Source organism: Salvelinus fontinalis, chromosome 15 (assembly GCF_029448725.1).
Source record: "Salvelinus fontinalis isolate EN_2023a chromosome 15, ASM2944872v1, whole genome shotgun sequence".
NCBI classification, from domain to species: domain Eukaryota; kingdom Metazoa; phylum Chordata; class Actinopteri; order Salmoniformes; family Salmonidae; genus Salvelinus; species Salvelinus fontinalis.
The window spans coordinates 10,623,273-10,645,794 of NC_074679.1; the positions used below are offsets into that span (position 1 = coordinate 10,623,273).

Here is a 22,522-nt window from a genome sequence, read left to right on the forward strand (position 1 = left end):
CAGGGCACACTGTATTCTCAAAGCCCACTCTATAACTGATGCGTGGTACCGGCACTGGTGACGCCGGGCTGAGGACAAGCACATCAGGATTAGTAGGGGGAGAAGATACAGTTTGTACAGGGCTCTGGAGACGCACTGGTAGCTTAGTGCGTGGGGCCGGAACTGGAGGCACCGGGCTAGATACACGCACTACAGGGAGAGTGCGTAGAGGAGGAACAGTCCTCAGGATACGCACTGGTAGCCTAGTGCGTAGTGTAGACACTGTAGGTACTAGGCTGGGGCGGGGAGGTGGCGCCGGAAATACCGGACCGTGGAGGCGTACTGGCACTCTTGAGCATTGAACCCGCCCAACCTTACCTGGTTGAATGCTCCCGGTTGCCCGACCAGTGCGGGGAGATGGAATAACCCGCACCGGCCTATGTAGGCGAACCGGGGAAACCATGCGTAAGGCAGGTGCCATGTATGCCGGCCCGAGGAGACGCACTGGAGACCAGACGCGGTGAGCCGGCCTCATGACACCTGGCTCAATACCCAATCTAGCCCTCCCAGTGCGGGGAGGTGGAATAACCCGCACTGGGCTATGCACTCGTACAGGAGACACCGTGCGCTCTACTGCGTAACACGGCGCCTGCCCGTACTCCCGCTCTCCACGGTAAGCCTGGGAAGTGGGCGCAGGTCTCCTACCTGCCCTTGGCCCACTACCTCCTAGCCCCCCCCCAAGAAATTTTTGGGAATTACTTACGGGCTTTTTTGGCTTCCGTGCCAGACGCGTTCCCTCATAGCTCCGGTTCCTCTCCCCGGTAGCCTCTGCTCTCCTCAGTGCCTCCACCTGTTCCCATGGGAGGCGATCCCTACCTGCCAGGATCTCCTCCCAAGTGTAGCAACCCTTTCCGTCCAATACATCATCCCATGTCCATTGCTCCTTTCTCTCCTGTCCCTTACTCCGTTTAGTTTTCCCTTGCCGCTTGGTCTTAGCGTGGTGGGTGATTCTGTAATTGCTGTCGCTCTCCTCATCCTCGGATGAGGTGAGGAGAGAAGGATCTTCAGACCAAAACGCAGCATTTGGGAAATAAGCCATCTTTTTATTTATAACAACGATGAAGATGGCAACACGAAAACAAACACTTTAACAAACTTACAAAATAAGAAAACGACGTTGACGAAACCTGAACATAAACTTACATAACTAAACATAAACTCACGTACAGGAAACAGACGACATCGAAACGAAACGAAACAAACAAACGCTACAGTCCCGTGTGGCACGAACATACATACTGACACAGGAGACAATCACCCACCACGAACACTGTGACAACGCCTACCTAAATATGACTCTTAATTAGAGGAACGCCAAACACCTGCCTCTAATTAAGAGCCATACCAGGTAACCCAAAACCAACACAGAAACAGAAAACATAGAATGCCCACCCAACCTCACGTCCTGACCAACTAACACACATAACAACTAACATAAATAGGTCAGGAACGTGACATTATGTTCTGAACTATAAACTGAACTTCAATTAAAATGCTCAGTCTGTAACCCAGAGTTTGTAATACTCAGTCTGTAACCCAGAGTTTATAATACTCAGTCTGTAACCCAGAGTTTATAATACTCAGTCTGTAACCCAGAGTTTATAATACTCAGTCTGTAACCTAGAGTTTGTAATACTCAGTCTGTAACCCAGAGTTTGTAATACTCAGTCTGTAACCCAGAGTTATAATACTCAGTCTGTAACCCAGAGTTTGTAATACTCAGTCTGTAACCCAGAGTTTGTAATACTCAGTCTGTAACCCAGAGTTTGTAATACTCAGTCTGTAACCCAGAGTTTGTAATACTCAGTCTGTAACCCAGAGTTTGTAATACTCAGTCTGTAACCCAGAGTTTGTAATACTCAGTCTGTAACCCAGAGTTTGTAATACTCAGTCTGTAACCCCGAGTTTGTAATACTCAGTCTGTAACCCAGAGTTTGTAATACTCAGTCTGTAACCTAGAGTTTGTAATACTCAGTCTGTAACCCAGAGTTTGTAATACTCAGTCTGTAACCCCGAGTTTGTAAGGTTCTGGTTGAAATGAAACAGACAGAGGCCAGTCTACAATAGTCAGAATGTTTATTCTCGAGAGCTTTAACAATCATACCATGTACATAGGTTTATATACCTCATATTTCGTCATAAATGCCCCTCCTCTCTAACAATGACAATGCAGTTTCCAAGTTTATTCCAACCCATACATTGTTTATCATATTCTGCAACATGTTACATAATCTACTGGAAGCCTAACAGTTTCTCCCCTCCCTGAGTGGGGAGACTTTCTTCCTGTTATTAGTTTCACAGGGGTCACAAGTTGTCTGTCACAAGTTGTCTGTCCCCAGTTCCTCTTTTCCTATGTATAAACATTCAAATCATTATACAGAGACAGTGTAGAATTATGTTAGTTAGACTCCTATCATTACTTTAAATGTATACATCATTTAGTCATTATACATAAAATCCATAACAGTAATACACATATAACTGGTAAATAATAATAATATGCATATAACTGGTTAATAATGTACATATAACTGGTAAATAATAATATGCATATAACTGGTAAATAATAATAATATGTATATAACTGGTTAATAATGTAAATATACCTGGTTAATAATGTAAATATGCCTGGTTAATAATGTAAATATAACTGGTTAATAATGTACATATAACTAGTTAATAATGTACATATAACTGGTTAATAATGTAAATATAACTGGTTAATAATATACATATAACTAGTTAATAATGTACATATAACTGGTTAATAATGTAAATATACCTGGTTAATAATGTAAATATAACTGGTTAATAATGTACATATAACTGGTTAATAATGTACATATAACTGGTTAATAATATACATATAACTGGTTAATAATATACATATAACTGGTTAATAATATACATATAACTGGTTAATAATATACATATAACTGGTTAATAATATACATATAACTGGTTAATAATACACATATAACTGGTTAATAATATACATATAACTGGTTAATAATATACATATAACTGGTTAATAATGTACATATAACTGGTAAATAATAATATGCATATAACTGGTAAATAATAATAATATGTATATAACTGGTTAATAATGTACATATACCTGGTTAATAATATACATATAACTGGTTAATAATATACATATAACTGGTAAATAATAATATGCATATAACTGGTAAATAATAATAATATGTATATAACTGGTTAATAATGTAAATATACCTGGTTAATAATGTAAATATAACTGGTTAATAATGTACATATAACTGGTTAATAATATACATATAACTGGTTAATAATGTACATATAACTAGTTAATAATGTACATATAACTAGTTAATAATGTACATATAACTGGTTAATAATACACATATAACTGGTTAATAATGTACATATAACTGGTTAATAATGTACATATAACTGGTTAATAATACACATATAACTGGTTAATAATATACATATAACTGGTTAATCATGTTTCAATGGCGTGTCATTGATCTCAGAGGACCTCAGTGCTGCCTGCTCCTCTCTACGACCCAGCTGACTTCCTCCCTCTGGACCCCACTCAGGAGATCATCTTCCCACCAGAGCTGATGGTAGATAAACTAACGCACATCAACACACACAGGGGCTTTACACATACCCTTACCCCTCTCTCTCTGTTCGTCTCTTTCACTATCTCTCTGTTCATCACGCTCTCTTTCTCTTTCTCTCTCTCTCTCACACTCTCTCTCTCTCTCTCTCTCTCTCTCTCTCTCTCTCTCTCTCTCTCTCTCTCTCTCTCTCTCTGTTCGTCTCTTTCACTATCTCTCTGTTCGTCTCTTTCACTATCTCTCTGTTCATCTCTCTCTCTCTCTCTCTCTCTCTCTCTCTCTCTCACTCTCTCTTTGTCTCTCTCTCTCTCTCTCTCTGTTCGTCTCTTTCACTATCTCTCTCTCTTTCTCTCTCTCTCTCTCACTCTGTTCGTCTCTTTCACTATCTCTCTGTTCATCTCTCTCTCTCTCTCTCTCTCTCTCTCTCTCTCTCTCTCTCTCTCTCTCTCTCTCTCTCTCTCACCTCCGTCTGTATATCCCTGTCTCTCAAATCAATCAAGGGGATTTATTAGCATGGGAAACATATGTTTACATTGCCAAAGCAAGTGAAATAGATAAACAAGCTAAACATGAAAGAATATAGACATTTCAAATGTAATATTACACAAATAACTGGTTAATATCACACACATATTATTAGTGTTGTAACAACGTGCAAATTGTTAAATTATGAATCGGAAAATAAACATATAAATATAGGTTGTATTTGTACAATGTTGTTTGTGCTTCACTGGTTTCCCTTAATTCATGGCAACGGGCCACACATCTTGCTGATGTGACGACACACTGCGGTATTTCACATAACAGATATGGGAGTTTATCAATGTTTGATTTGTTTTTGTGGGTCTGTGTAATCTGAGGGAAATATGTGTCTCTAATGTTGTCATACATTTGGCAGAAGGTTAGGAATTGGAGCTCTGTTTCCATCTCCTTTTGTGGGCAGTCGGCACATAGCCTTTAATCTCTCGAGAGCCATGTCTGCCCTACGGCACTCCTCTCTCAATAGCAAGGATATGCTCACTGAGTCTGTACATAGTCAAGGCTTTTCTTAATTTGGGGTCAGTGAAAGTGGTCAGGTATTCTGGCACTTGGGACTCTCTGTTTTAGAGCCAAATAGTATTCTAGTTTGCTCAGTTTTTTTGGTTGATTATTTCCAGTGTGTAAAAATATATATATTTTTTCTCATAATTTTGTTATGTCTAAATGTGTTTCTCTCCTGGGGCTCTGTGAGGTCTGTTTGTGTTTGTGAACAGAGCCCCAGAACCAGCTGGCTGACGGGACTCTTCTATAGGTTCATCTCTGTAGGTCAGGGCTTTGTGGTGGAATGTGTGAGCATTATTTTTAGGTGGATGTAGAATTGAACAGCTCTTTTCTGTATGTTGATAACTAGTGAGTATAGTCCTAATTCTGTTCTGCATGCATTGTTTGGGGTTTTGCATTGTATGCAAAGTATCTTTTTTGCTGAATTCTGCATGCTGAGTCGCAATTAGGTGTTTTTCCTCATTTTATGAATTCTTGTTTGGTGAGCGGACCCCAGACCTCACAACCGTAAAGGGCAATAGGTTTGATCTTGGATTTAAATATTTTTTGCCAGATCCTAATTGGGATGTTGAGTTTCATGTTCCTTTTGATGGCATCGAAGGCCCTTCTTGCTTTGTCTCTTAGATTATTCACAGCCTTGAGGAAGTTACCTGTGGTGTATTTAGGTTGAGGTGTAATTATTTTGTGGGCAACAGTGTCTAGAGATAGTTTGTAGTCTTGTCTACTTGACCTTTTTTAGAACACTATTATTTTTGTCTTACTGAGATTCACCGTCAGGGCCCAGGTCTGACAGAATCTGTCCAGAAGATCTAGGTACTGCCTTAGACCCTTCTTGTTTGGGGACAGAAGCATCAGATCATTTGCAAACAGTAGACATTTTATTTCAGAATCCAGTAGGGTGAGGCCGGGTGCTGCAGACTGTTCTAATGCCCTCGCCTATTCATTGATATATATGTTGAAGAGTGTGGGGCTCAAGCTGCATCCCTGTCTCACCCCACAGTACTGAGGAAAGAATTCTGTGTGTTTCTTGCCAATTTCAACTGCACACGTGTTTGTGCTCATACACTACCTTTGGGGTCACTTAGAAATGTCCTTGTTTTTAAACAAAAGCACAAAAAAAAATGGTCCATTAAAATAACATCAAATTTATCAGAAATATAGTGTAGACATTGTTAATTAAATCTTCTTCGGGATTGGTGTCCCTTCCACGGGACGGTTGAGCTAACATGGACTAATATGATTAGCATGAGGTTGTAAGTAAGAAGAACATTTCCCAGGACATAGACATATCTGATACGGGCAGAAAGCTTAAATTCTTGTTAATCTAACTGCACTGTCCAATTTACAGTAGCTATTACAGTGAAATAATGCAATGCTATTGTTTGAGGAGAGTGCACAGTTTTGAACATGAAAAGTTATTAATAAACAAATTAGGCACATTTGGGCAGTCTTGCCACAAAATTTTGAACCGAAATGCAATGGTTCATTGGATCAGTCAAAAATGTTGTACATACACTGCTGCCATCTAGTGGCCAAAAAATCTAAATTGCACCTGGGCTGGAATAGTACACTATGGCCTTTCTCTTGCATTTCAAAGATGGTCCAAAAAAAACGATTGTTTTTTTTTCTGTATTACCTTTTACCAGATCTATTATCTTATATTCTTCTACATTCCTACATTCACATTTCCACAAACTTCAAAGTATTTCCTTTCAAATGGTACCAATAATGTACATATCCTTGCTTCAGGGCCTGAGCTATATCCAGTTAAATTTGGGTATGTCTTTTTAGAGCAAAATTGAAAAAAGGGGCGGATCCTTAAGATGTTGTTTAAATGACTATGTACATAACGAACATGAGTTGACATACTAGGCAACGTTCTGCGCCATAGCGAGGGATGTGTGTGCCCAGGTCAACAGCCAATCTCTCACCCCTGTGGGGACGTAGATGCGCTCTGGAGGGCAGGTGGCAGTAGTGGGTTCCTTCTCCAGAGCCTTGGGGATGTCCACATCTACGTCACAAAACACGAGGCCAACAATTCGGTAAGACTGATTGATGGGCTGGAGGACACTCACAGGACCCTCCACCAACGTGGAACCACAGGGTGCGGGAAAGCAGATCCTCCGAAATCCTGGTTCCCAGGCAGTGATTCTCATCTTTGACCAGGAGATGGTGAGGTTATGTAGTTTGAGCCACGGGAGGCCGAGGATGATGTACGGGTGCAGGGATGATGAGGAAGGGAAGGCTTTCCTGGTGCATGGGTCCAACGGTGAGGGTGAGTGGTGCTGTGACGTGCGTAATTGTGCCGAATCCCAATGGTCGCATATCCAGGGCTTGGACTGGAAAAGGAGAGGAGAGCCGGTATGAAGTTCAGGGAGGAAGCGTGGGCCTGGTCAATGAAGTTCCCCGCGGCACCGGAGTCCCCTAGAGCTGTAGAGACAACACTTGAGAGCCAGCCAGACAGTGAAATGGGAACCAGAAAGTGTTTTGTCAGAAAACAATGAAAATGGAATACTCACGCCTACCGTGGGAGACAGAAGATCACGTGGCCGCCCCACTGCTCTAGTGGACCCATTGTTCAGACGCACTGGACATCAGGGAAGCCGGGTTCCCCTCCTGGCTGCAATAGGGACAGAGTGACAGCTATCTCAGACGACGCCGGTCTGCCGCGAAGAGGTGTGTGGTCCCTACCTCCATGGGTTCAGGCTCTGCCTCAGGACAGTGGTGAGGTGGACACCAGTGCACCCGAAGAAGGTTATCTAAATGGATTGCCATGGAGACGAAAGCATCCAAGGACATGTTGTCATCCCGACATGCCAACTCTGTCTGGACCTCCTCGCGCAGTCCAATGCAGTACAGACCACGGAGAGCCGGCTCATTCCATCCACTGGAGGCTGCCACAGTCCGAAAGGTGAGGGCGTATTCAGCAGCGGTCTGACCACCCTGATGGAGTTGAGACAGTTGCTTGCCTCCCTCTCTGCCCTCTGGAGGATGGTCGAAGACCGCCCTGAACAGAGCCATGAACCTCTCAGAGGAACCCAGCTCCTCCTCTCCTATGTCCCAGACGGCCGCAGCCCACTCCAAAGCCCGTCCAGTAAACAGGGAAATTACCTTGGCAACCTTGAACCTCTCGGTGGTGGGGGCTCTCGTCTGACAGGCGAAAGGGAGCACTGGTGTAGGAAGCCACGGCATTTCAATGGATTTCCGTCATACTTCTCTGGAAGGGACAGTTGGGCATCATTAACCTGGGCGGTAGGCTGGGGGACTGGCTCACTGTGACGACGTGTTGTAGGAGGCCCTCCATCAGAGGTGTGGAGAACCTCGCTGGTGGTGTCGAGGTCAGTGGAGAATGTGAGGACCTCGTTCATGGTCGTACCCAGTAGAGCCAGCTAATCGTGGTGTTGATGGAGTAGATGACCCTGTTCCTCAATCGTCTGGAAGATGGTGTAATCTTCTGCTACTTCCATCATTTCTGAGGCAGTATTATGTAACATATACACAGGGAGTCAGGAAGCAGGAGCAGAAGGTGAGTTTAATAATAATAAACATGAAGACATTACAAAACACGAGAAGCGTACTGAACGCAACCAAAACCAATACTTCCTGATGACTGAGGCTACTAAGGGCTATATGAAGGGAGAGTAATCAGGGTGGTGATGAAGTCCACGTGTGCTTAATGATAAGGAGCTTTTGTGGGCAATGTGGGTTGCCAGGTGTACGCAATGTGGGTTGCCAGGTGTACGCAATGTGGGTTGCCAGGTGTACGCAATGTGGGTTGCCAGGTGTACGCAATGTGGGTTGCCAGGTGTACGCAATGTGGGTTGCCAGGTGTACGCAATGTGGGTTGCCAGGTGTACGCAATGTGGGTTGCCAGGTGTACGCAATGTGGGTTGCCAGGTGTACGCAATGTGGGTTGCCAGGTGTCCGCAATGTGGGTTGCCAGGTGTACGCAATGTGGGTTGCCAGGTGTACGCAATGTGGGTTGCCAGGTGTACGCAATGATGGTTGCCAGGTGTACGCAATGATGGTTGCCAGGTGTACGCAATGATGGTTGCCAGGTGTACGCAATGTGGGTTGCCAGGACCGGGGGTTAGTAGGCCGGCAATGGAGGGAGGGAGCAGGAGCAGGCGTGACATCATATTATAAAGAAACATTTTTGTGAGTGCTGATTGGTTCATTTGTACATTTATGATTATTGGGTTTTGTTATCTGTTTTAACAAACCTTTTTTATTTGTGTACTTATGTATTGTATATCGTTTTTTTGTGGTGTGGTTTTTATATAAGGCCTTGGGCTTCCAACCACACCTGCACACCGTTTATTTTAGTTTATATTGTTATTTATCACTTTTCTTTTGGTGCAAATAAATTAAACAAAATCGGGAGTAGTGATCTGTGCTGGGGAATTGGCTTTCCGCTTGGGGTTGCTCATCTGTGGCGTTGTTTAAGGAAGAGCTCTGGGTGGGGGAGTCTTCATCAAGAGAGAGCTTCTCCTGCTGCGCTCCTTCTTTGATTCTATAGAAGTACAGCTGAAACTGTTTGGAGTTGCCCTGTACCATTACTGTTCCGGACTGGTACAGGTTGACATTGGCTGACTCAGAGTCCTCGTTGTTTAGTTTCCCCACATTAATATAGCACTGTGCCATGTCAGGGGGTGGTCTGTGTGCAAGATTAAGTTGCTTATAGTACATTCCCCTTTTTGAAGCAGTCAGCAAAAAGTGTCTCTGGATTGTCCATGAGGAGCATCTTTGTGTACTCTTTCCGTGCATTCAAATTTTTTACATCCAAGGGGTACTGTATTGTCATGACCTCTGCACAGAGGGAAGCCATGGAGCAGGTGGCCTCAAAGGCCTCTCTATGTGGGTGGGGGAGGCGGTGAATCTCCTGTCATTGTTGGGCTCAAGTGCTTTGACACCTCTCACTTTACACCTCAGTGCTAATTGAAGTTGCAACTGGATCTGTCCTAGCAAGATTGGTAGCCTTAATTTAGCATTCAGTACTTACAAATTTAAATAGATTATTGTAATGTCTTATTCTTTGGGGCTTTTAAAAGTAGCTTCAGACTAAACATTACTCACTTAGTTCCAGGTTTGATGCTGTTTTCAGGTTTCTGATGTGCTTATCTTGTTGGTCGTTGGTTTGCCAGGGCAATTTCTGTAAAAATCTTTGATAGTGGGAATCCTTCCAGGTAATTTTGTCCAAAATCAGGTTGTAGGTTTGTAGATTTGATTTGTGAAGGTTATGTTGCGGAGAGCAGTATCCTGTATATGTCCTTGTAAAAAAATACAAGTTTATCCAACTCTAAATCTATCTTTTTGTAAAAACATGCAACAAAATTCAGGAGCTCATCTGCTCATGACTCTCTCTTCCTCTCTCTCTCTCTCTCTCCCTTTCTTTCTCTCTCTCTCTCTCCCTTTCTTTCCCTCTCTCTCTCTCTCTCTCTCTCTCTCTCTCTCTCTCTCTCTCTCTCTCTCTCTCTCTCTCTCTCTCTCTCTCTCTCCCTTTCTTTCTCTCTCTCTCTCTCCCTTTCTTCCTCTCTCTCTCTCTCTCTCTCTCTCTCTCTCTCCCTTTCTTTCTCTCTCTCTCTCTCTCCCTTCTCTCACTCTCTCTCTCTCCTTTCCCTTCCTCTCTCTCTCTCTCTCTCTCTCTCTCTCTCTCCCTTTCTTTCTCTCTCTCTCTCTCCCTTTCTTTCTCTCTCTCTCTCTCCCTTTCTTTCTCTCTCTCTCTCTCTCTCTCTCTCTCTTTCTCTCTCTCTCTCTCTCTCTCTCTCTCTCTCTCTCTCTCTCCCTTTCTTTCTCTCTCCCTCCCTTTCTTTCTCTCTCCCTCTCTCTCTTTCTCTTTCTCTCTCTCTCTCTCCCTTTCTCTCTCTCTCTCTCTCTCTCTCTCTCTCTCTCTTTCTTTCTTTCTTTCTTTCTTTCTTTCTTTCTTTCTTTCTTTCTTTCTTTCTTTCTTTCTTTCTTTCTTTCTTTCTTTCTTTCTTTCTTTCTTTCTTTCTTTCTTTCTTTCTCCAGTCCCTGTGTAAAGACCAGTCCTCTCAACAGCTGAGGTTCAGAGGAGAGAGGGTTCTGTGGCTCCAGCCAGCTTCTCTGGATCAACTTCTAGAGCTTAAGACTCAGTACCCAAACGCCAAGATGGTGGTTGGTAACACGGAAGTCGGTGAGACAACTAACTAGTTAAAGGAGTTATTTTTCTACTAATTGGAATTTAGACTAATCAGACCAATCATTGGGAGCAGAAAAAAAAACCTGAATTGGGTTGCCAGTGTAAATGCAGCCTCACTGTTCTGAACGTTTGTAGTTAAGTGATCATGTTTGATTGATCTGTTGTCCCTGTTGCTGTTTGCGTCCCAGGTATTGAGATGAAGTTCAAGAACCTGTTGTATCCTGTTATTCTGGCCCCGGCATACATCCCCGAGCTCAACACCATACAGCACACTGACGAGGGTAAGAGGGGAAGAAGGGTTTGGCTGGGAATGGCAGGGATAGGCCATTTCAAGACGTATGATTTTGTGTTCATGGCTAACGTGTGTACAGTATGTTGTGTGTGTCAGTGACGTGGCGGTTATTCACTTTCTATTGAGCCTCTCATTCACACACACACACACCACACAACACACACCACACAACACACAACACACACCACACAACACACACCACACAACACACAACACACACCACACAACACACACCATACAACACACACCATACAACACACACCATACACCATACAACACACAACACACAACACACGCCATACAACACACAACACACACCATACAACACACAACACACAACACACACCATACAACACACACAACACACACCACACAACACACAACACACACAACACACAACACGCAACACAACACACAACACACACCACACACCACACACCACACAACACACACCACACACCACACAACACATAACACACAACACACAACACACACCATACAACACACACAACACACAACACACACCATACAACACACACAACACACACCACACACCACACAACACACACAACACACAACACACAACACACAACACACAACACACACCATACAACACACACAACACACAACACACACCATACAACACACACAACACACACCACACACCACACAACACACACAACACACAACACACAACACACAACACACAACACACACCATACAACACACACAACACACAACACACACCACACAACACACACCACACAACACACACCATACAACACACACAACACACAACACACAACACACAACACACACAACACACAACACACAACACACAACACATAACACACACCATACAACACACACAACACACAACACACACCATACAACACACACAACACACAACACACAACACACACCACACACCACACAACACACACAACACACAACACACAACACACACAATATAACACACACAACACACAACACACAACACACAACACACACCACACAACACACAACACACAACACACACCACACAACACACACCACACAGCACACACCACACAACACACAACACACACCACACAACACACAACACACACCACACACACCACACACAACACACAACACACACCATATAACACACACAACACACAACACACAACACACAACACACACCACACAACACACAGCACACACCACACACCACACAACACACACCACACAACACACACCACACAACACACACCACACAACACACACCATACAACACACACCACACAACACACACCACACACCACACAACACAACACACACCACACACCACACACCACACAACACACAACACACACCACACAACACACACCACACAGCACACACCACACAACACACACCACACAACACACAACACACAACACACCATACAACACACACAACACACAACACACAACACACACCATACAACACACACAACACACACCACACACCACACAACACACACAACACACAACACACACCATACAACACACACAACACACCACACAACACACACAACACACACCACACAACACACACAACACACAACACACAACACACCACACACCACACACCACACAACACACACAACACACAACACACACCACACACCACACACACCACACACCACACACAACACACACCACACACAACACACACAACACACACCACACACAACACACACAACACACACAACACACACCACACAACACACACAACACACACAACACACACCACACAACACACACAACACACAACACACAACACACCATACAACACACACAACACACAACACACACCATACAACACACACAACACACAACACACACCATACAACACACACAACACACACCACACACCACACAACACACACAACACACAACACACACCATACAACACACACAACACACAACACACACAACACACACAACACACACAACACACACAACACACAACACACAACACACACCACACAACACACAACACACAACACATAACACACACCATACAACACACACAACACACAACACACACCATACAACACACACAACACACAACACACAACACACACCATACAACACACACAACACACACCACACACCACACAACACACACAACACACAACACACAACACACACCATATAACACACACAACACACAACACACAACACACAACACACAACACACAACACACACCACACACCACACACCACACACCACACACCACACACCACACAACACACACCACACAACACACACTACACACCACACAACACACAACACACACCACACAACACACACCACACAACACACACCATACAACACACACCACACACCACACACCACACAACACACCACACACACCACACAACACACACCACACACCACACAACACACACCATACAACACACACAACACACACCACACAACACACAACACACACCACACAACACACACCACACAACACACACCATACAACACACACCACACACCACACACCACACACCACACAGCACACACCACACAACACACACCACACAACACACCACACACCACACAACACACAACACAACACACAACACACACAACACAACACACAACACACACAACACACACCACACAACACATAACACACACCATACAACACACACAACACACAACACACACCATACAACACACACAACACACAACACACACCATACAACACACACAACACACAACACACACCATACAACACACACAACACACACCACACACCACACAACACACACAACACACAACACACAACACACACCACACACCACACACCACACAACACACAACACACACCATACAACACACACAACACACAACACACAACACACACAACACACACCATACAACACACACAACACACAACACACAACACACACCATACAACACACACAACACACACCACACACCACACAACACACACAACACACAACACACACCATATAACACACACAACACACAACACACAACACACACCACACACCACACACCACACACCACACACCACACAGCACACACCACACACCACACAACACACACCACACAACACACACCACACAGCACACAGCACACACCACACACCACACAACACACAACACACACCACACAACACACAACACACACCACACAACACACACCATACAACACACACCACACACCACACAACACACACCACACACCACACAACACACACCATACAACACACACAACACACACCACACACCACACAACACACACCACACAACACACACCATACAACACACACCACACACCACACCACACACCACACACCACACACCACACAGCACACACCACACAACACACAACACACACCATACAACACACACAACACACAACACACAACACACAACACACACCATACAACACACACAACACACACAACACACACAACACACACAACACACACAACACACACAACACACACCACACACCACACACCACACAACACACAACACACAACACAACACACAACACACACAACACACACCACACAACACACAACACACAACACATAACACACACCATACAACACACACAACACACAACACACAACACACACAACACACAACACACAACACACACCATACAACACACACAACACACACCACACACCACACAACACACACCACACACCACACAACACACACAACACACAACACACAACACACACCATATAACACACACAACACACAACACACACCACACAACACACAACACACAACACACAACACACACCACACACCACACACCACACAACACACAACACACAACACACAACACAACACACAACACACAACACACACCACACAACACACACAACACACAACACACACCATATAACACACACAACACACAACACACAACACACAACACACAACACACAACACACACCACACAACACACACAACACACACCACACACCACACAACACACACAACACACACCATATAACACACACAACACACAACACACAACACACACCACACACCACACACCACACACCACACAGCACACACCACACACCACACACCACACAACACACAACACACACCACACAACACACACCACACAACACACACCACACAACACACACCACACAACACACAACACACAACACACCACACACAACACAACACACACCACACAGCACACACCACACACCACACAACACACAACACACACCACACAACACACAACACACACAACACACACCATATAACACACACAACACACAACACACAACACACACCACACACCACACAACACACAACACACAACACACACCACACACCACACAACACACACCACACAACACACACCACACAACACACACCACACAACACACACCACACAACACACCACACACAACACAACACACACCACACAGCACACACCACACACCACACAACACACAACACACACCACACAACACACACCACACACCACACAACACACAACACACAACACAACACACAACACACACAACACACACAACACACAACACATAACACACACCATACAACACACACAACACACAACACACACCATACAACACACACAACACACAACACACACCATACAACACACACAACACACACCACACACCACACAACGCACACAACACACAACACACACCATATAACACACACAACACACAACACACAACACACACCACACACCACACAACACACACCACACAACACACAACACACAACACACACCACACAACACACACCACACAACACACACCACACAACACACACCACACAACACACACCACACAACACACAACACACACCACACACCACACACCACACACCACACACCACACACAACACACCACACCACACAACACACACCATACAACACACACAACACACAACACACACCATACAACACACACAACACACAACACACACCATACAACACACACAACACACACCACACACCACACAACACACACAACACACAACACACACCACACACCATACAACACACACAACACACAACACACACCATACAACACACACAACACACAACACACACCATACAACACACACAACACACACCACACACCACACAACGCACACAACACACAACACACACCATATAACACACACAACACACAACACACACCACACACCACACAACACACACCACACAACACACAACACACAACACACACCACACAACACACACCACACAACACACACCACACAACACACACCACACAACACACACCACACAACACACACCACACACCACACACCACACACCACACACCACACACCACACACCACACACAACACACCACACCACACAACACACACCATACAACACACACAACACACAACACACACCATACAACACACACAACACACAACACACACCATACAACACACACAACACACACCACACACCACACAACACACACAACACACAACACACACCACACACCACACACCACACAACACACACAACACACAACACACAACACACAACACACAACACACACCATACAACACACACAACACACAACACACAACACACAACACACACCATACAACACACACAACACACAACACACACCACACAACACACAACACACAACACACAACACACAACACACACCATACAACACACACAACACACACCACACAACACACACAACACACACAACACACAACACACAACACACAACACACACCACACAACACACACCACACAACACACACAACACTCACCACACACAACACACAACACACAACACACACAACACACAACACACAACACACACCATATAACACACACAACACACAACACACAACACACACCACACACCACACACCACACACCACACACCACACAACACACACCACACAACACACAACACACACCACACAACACACACCATACAACACACACCACACAACACACACCACACAACACACCACACACAACACAACACACACCACACACCACACAGCACACACCACACACCACACAACACACAACACACAACACATAACACACACCATACAACACACACAACACACAACACACACCATACAACACACACAACACACAACACACAACACACACCATACAACACACACAACACACACCACACAACACACACAACACACAACACACACCATACAACACACACAACACACAACACACACCATACAACACACACAACACACAACACACAACACACACCATACAACACACACAACACACACCACACACCACACACAACACACACCACACAACACACAACACACACCACACAACACACACCACACAACACACACCACACAACACACAACACACACCACACACCACACCACACACCACACACCACACAACACACACCACACACCACACACCACACAACACACACCACACACCACACACCACACAACACACAACACACAACACACACCACACAACACACCACACAACACACACCATACAACACACCACACAACACACACCATACAACACACCACACAACACACCACACACCACACACCACACACCACACACAACACACACAACACACAACACACACAACACACAACACACAACACACAACACACACAACACACAACACACAACACACAACACACAACACACAACACACACCACACAGCACACAACACACTCACCACACAACACACACAACACACACAACACACAACACACACAACACACACAACACACAACACACACAACACACACAACACACACAACACACACCACACACACCACACACACTCATAAAGTAGATTTATTTGCTACGGTGTTTATCGGTATGACACGACCACAACCAAACAGCAGCAGGTAGACACACATTCACAGGCCCTAATAGCTTGTGCCTCATGCAACAGGTGACTTTCAGCACCACAGACAGTGAGTATACAGCATTACACACACTGTGCCTAGTAGTCAGCGCTACTGAGATATACACTGAGTGGACAAAACATTAGGAACACCTTCCAAATATTGAGTTTGCACCCCCCTTTTTGTCTTGAGAACAGCCTCAATTTGATGGGCATGGACTCTACATGGTATCAAAAGGTGTTACACAGGGATGCTGGCCCATGTTGAATCCAATGCTTCCCACAGTTGTGTCAAGTTGGCTGGTGGTGGACCGTTCTTGATGAACACAGAAAACTGTTGAGTGTGACAAACCCAGCAGCTTTCCAGTTCTTGACACTCTCAAAGCAGTGTGCCTGCTACCTACTACCATACCCTGTTCAAAGGCATATCTTTTGTCTTGCACGTTCACCCTCTGAATAGCACACAAACACAATCCATATCTCAATTGTTTCAAGGCTTAAAAAAAGCCATATTCATCTACATCTGATTGAATTGGATTGAACAAGCGACATCAATAAGGGATCATAGCTTTCACCTGGATTCACCTTTATCAGTCTACATTCAATGTATACTATGGTGTTATATGACTGGTCAGTCTGCCATTGAAAGAATAATAATAAATATCAAATCAAATGTATTTATAAAGCCCTTCTTACATCAGCTGATATCTCAAAGTGCTGTACAGAAACCCAGCCTAAAACCCCAAACAGCAAGTAATGCAGGTGTAGAAGCACGGTGGCTAGAAAAAACTCCCTAGAAAGGCAGGAACCTAGGAAGAAACCTAGAGAGGAACCAGGCTATGAGGGGTGGCCAGTCCTTTTCTGTCTGTGCCGGGTGGAGATTATAACAAAACATGGCCAAGAAATGTTCATAGATGACCAGCAGGGTCATATAATAATCCCAGTGGTTGTTGAGGGTGCAACAGACTGTAATAACAGAAGACTACTTCTATCTATCCTTCCAGCTAAAGACATTGGTGACTGTAAAACTCCTCCCTGTTGGTCTTCAGTTTGAAAAGTTCCTTGGTCTCGATGCGATAGAGACGAGAGTCGTCCTTGATCGGTCAACTTTCGACTGCATTTCTTTAGCCGTTTCAGCTCAGAAAAGGACCTCTCAACTGATGCTGTTGTGGCTGGTACAGCTTTGGAGACAGTCTGTGTTAGGTCATTCTGGAACAAAAAGCTAAAGAGACAGTCTGTGTTAGGTCATGCTGGAACAAAAAGCTAAAGAGCTGTCCAGGTGATTTGTCGCGTACCATTTGTGAACTGTACAATCCGACATCAGCCTTAAAACTTCTTACGACTGAAATCCCATTAACGGGATCGATTTGACAACAACCAGTGAAAGTGCAGGGCGCCAAATTCAAACAGAAATCTCATAATTAAAATTCCTCAAACATACAAGTATTATACACCATTTTAAAGCTAAACTTGTTGTTAATCACACCACAGTGGGCTTTACGACGAAAGCACACCATCTGATTATGTTATGTCAGCGCCTAGTCACAGAAAAACACAGCCCTTTTCCATCCAAAAAGAGGAGTCACAAAAAGCAGAAATAGAGATAAAATGAATCACTAACCGTTGATGATCTTCATTAGATGACACATTGAACTTTGTTACACAATACATGTATGTTTTGTTTCGATAAAGTTCATATTTATATCCAGAAATCTGTTTCCAAAAAACATCCTGTGATTTTGCAGAGAGCCACAACAATTTACAGGAATACTCATCATAAATGTTGATGAAAATACAAGTGCTATGCATGGAATTAAAGATATACTTATCCTTAATGCACGCTGTGTCAGATTTCAAAAAAGCTTTATGGCAAAAGCACACCATGCAATAATCTGAGTACAGCACTCAGGCACCAAAACAAGCCATACAGATACCCGCCATGTTGTGGAGTCAACAAAAGTCATAATTAGCGTTATAAATATTCACTTACCTTTGATGATCTTCATCGGAATGCACTCCCAGGAATCCCAGTTCCACAATAAATGTTTGTTTAGTTCGATAAAGTTCATCTTTATGTCCAAATACCTCCTTTTTGTTTGCGCGTTTAGTTCACCAATCGAAATTCACAAGGCGCGGGCAAGTCTAGATGAAAGTCCAGACAAAGTCAAAACAGTTCCATTACAGTTTGTAGAAACATGTCAAACGATGTATAGAATCAATCTTTAGGATGTTTTTATCATAAATCTTCAATAATGTTTCAACCGGAGAATTCCTTTGTCTTTTGAAATTAAAAGGAACAGAGCTCGCTTTCGCGGGCGCACGCCTGACTGACCTCATGGCATTCTGCCAGACCTCTTAGTCAAACAGCCCTATTTCGTTAGAGAATCCATCTTTGAAAACTGTTTTCGATGCAATATGTTAGTCATCCTGATCTGCTTACTTTAGCAGTAAAACAAATATGACTGCCAAAAGGCTACAGATGATGTGTGGTGTCCACAAACAGGAGCGAGCTCTGCCTGTCCTCCCACCTATCCTCCTGCCCATCCTCCTGTCCGTCCTCCTGCCTATCCTCCTGTCCGTCCTCCTGCCCGTTTGCCTGTCTATCCTCCTGTCTATCCTCCTGCCTATCCTCCTGCCTATCCTCCTGCCCATCCCCCTGCCCGTCCTCCTGCCCGTCCATCTGCCCGTCCTCCTGCCTATCCTCCTGCCTATCCTCCTGCCTGTTTGCCTGCCTATCCTCCTGCCTATCCTCCTGCCTATCCTCCTGCCTATCCTCCTGCCTATCCTCCTGCCTGTCCTCCTGCCTGTCCTCCTGTCTGTCCTCCTGCCTATCCTCCTGCCTATCCTCCTGCCTATCCTCCTGTCTATCCTCCTGCCTATCCTCCTGCCTGTCCTCCTGCCTGTCCTCCTGCCTGTCCTCCTGCCTATCCTCCTGCCTATCCTCCTGCCTGTCCTCCTGCCTGTCCTCCTGCCTATCCTCCTGCCTATCCTCCTGCCTATCCTCCTGCCTATCCAACTGCATGTCCTCTTGCATGTCCTCCTACCTGTCCTCCTTCACTGAAAGGTAGTGAAGCTCTCTGCCTAACCTTCTGCGTCCGTTAGCTGGCAGTATAAGGTAGAAACACGCATGTCATGTCAATGCCTTGTACTGAGTTTGGAGTTTAAAGTGCCGCCTTGCACATGTTACGTGTGTGTGTGTGTGTGTGTGTGTGTGTGTGTGTGTGTGTGTGTGTGTGTGTTTTGTAGGTATAGTATTTGGAGCGTCCTGTTCCCTGACCCTGCTGGGTGATGTGTTGAAGGCAGCGACGGTTAAACTGCCCTCCTACCAGACTGAAGTCTTCACCGCTGTACTGGAGCAACTCCGCTGGTTCGCTGGACTGCAGATACGCAACGTGGCAGTACGTATTACACACACACACATACACACACACCACGCAACACACACCACGCAACACACACACACACACACACCACGCAACACACACCACGCAACACACACACACACACCACACACATACACACACACCACGCAACACACACCACGCAACACACACACACACACCACACACACACACACACACCACATGCACACCACACAACACACACCACACACCACGCAACACACACCACGCAACACACACACACCACGCAACACACACACACCACACACCACATGCACAACACACACACACAAAGGTGTGTGTTTCACATAAAGGTGAAATAAAAAAAATAAAAAAACACACACCACACACACGTGCAACAGATATGCAGTACAAGCACCTGTATGGTCTCTAAAATATATGTGTTTGTGTGTCTCCTTCAGGCCATTGGAGGTAACATCATGACTGCCAGCCCCATCTCCGACCTCAACCCTGTCTTTATGGCTGCTGGCTGCAAGCTCACGCTCATGTCCAAAGGTAAATCACTTCTGCTTTTTTTACAGCATGGATTAAGTATATTGTCTTTTTGCATCTCAGCCTCCTTGTTTTATGTCCATTTTTATGGTGTGAGTGAAAGTATCGTTTCAACTCTAAAGGTAGGTCACAAAAAATGCTTGTTGGTCTTTGACACTTCTCACCAGGGGTTAAACTGGGGACAGACAGTGGAAATGTCATGTGACCATTCACATAAAACACAAGCATGTCAAAGTCTCCTTAGTTCCTTACATATTTATTTAAATATTGTCTTTTTTCTTCTGTCTGTCTGTCTGTCTGTCTGTCTGTCTGTCTGTCTGTCTGTGTCTCTAGGTGGTGAGCGTGTGGTTGTGATGGATCGGAAGTTCTTCCCAGGTTACAGAAGGACCATCCTGACACCTGAGGAGGTTCTTCTATGTGTCCTGATCCCGTACACCAAGAAGGTCAGACACACACCACACACAGTAGTAGATTGTAGTTGTAGACTCACATTCTGTGTCTATCTTTGTGTGTGTGTGTGG

The 22,522-nt window shown here is 44.7% G+C and overlaps 1 protein-coding gene across 1 annotated transcript in view; it reads left to right on the plus strand.

Annotated features, from left to right (window-relative positions):
• xdh (xanthine dehydrogenase) overlaps window positions 1-22,522 on the plus strand; it is an 88,173-nt gene that overhangs the window by 19,705 nt on the left and 45,946 nt on the right. The window contains exons 8-13 of the mRNA XM_055862691.1: window positions 3,561-3,653; window positions 10,701-10,845; window positions 11,040-11,132; window positions 21,334-21,485; window positions 21,911-22,004; window positions 22,335-22,444. Of these exons, the coding sequence (XP_055718666.1) occupies window positions 3,561-3,653; window positions 10,701-10,845; window positions 11,040-11,132; window positions 21,334-21,485; window positions 21,911-22,004; window positions 22,335-22,444 (687 nt within the window). The remainder of the gene's footprint in view (window positions 1-3,560; window positions 3,654-10,700; window positions 10,846-11,039; window positions 11,133-21,333; window positions 21,486-21,910; window positions 22,005-22,334; window positions 22,445-22,522) is intronic.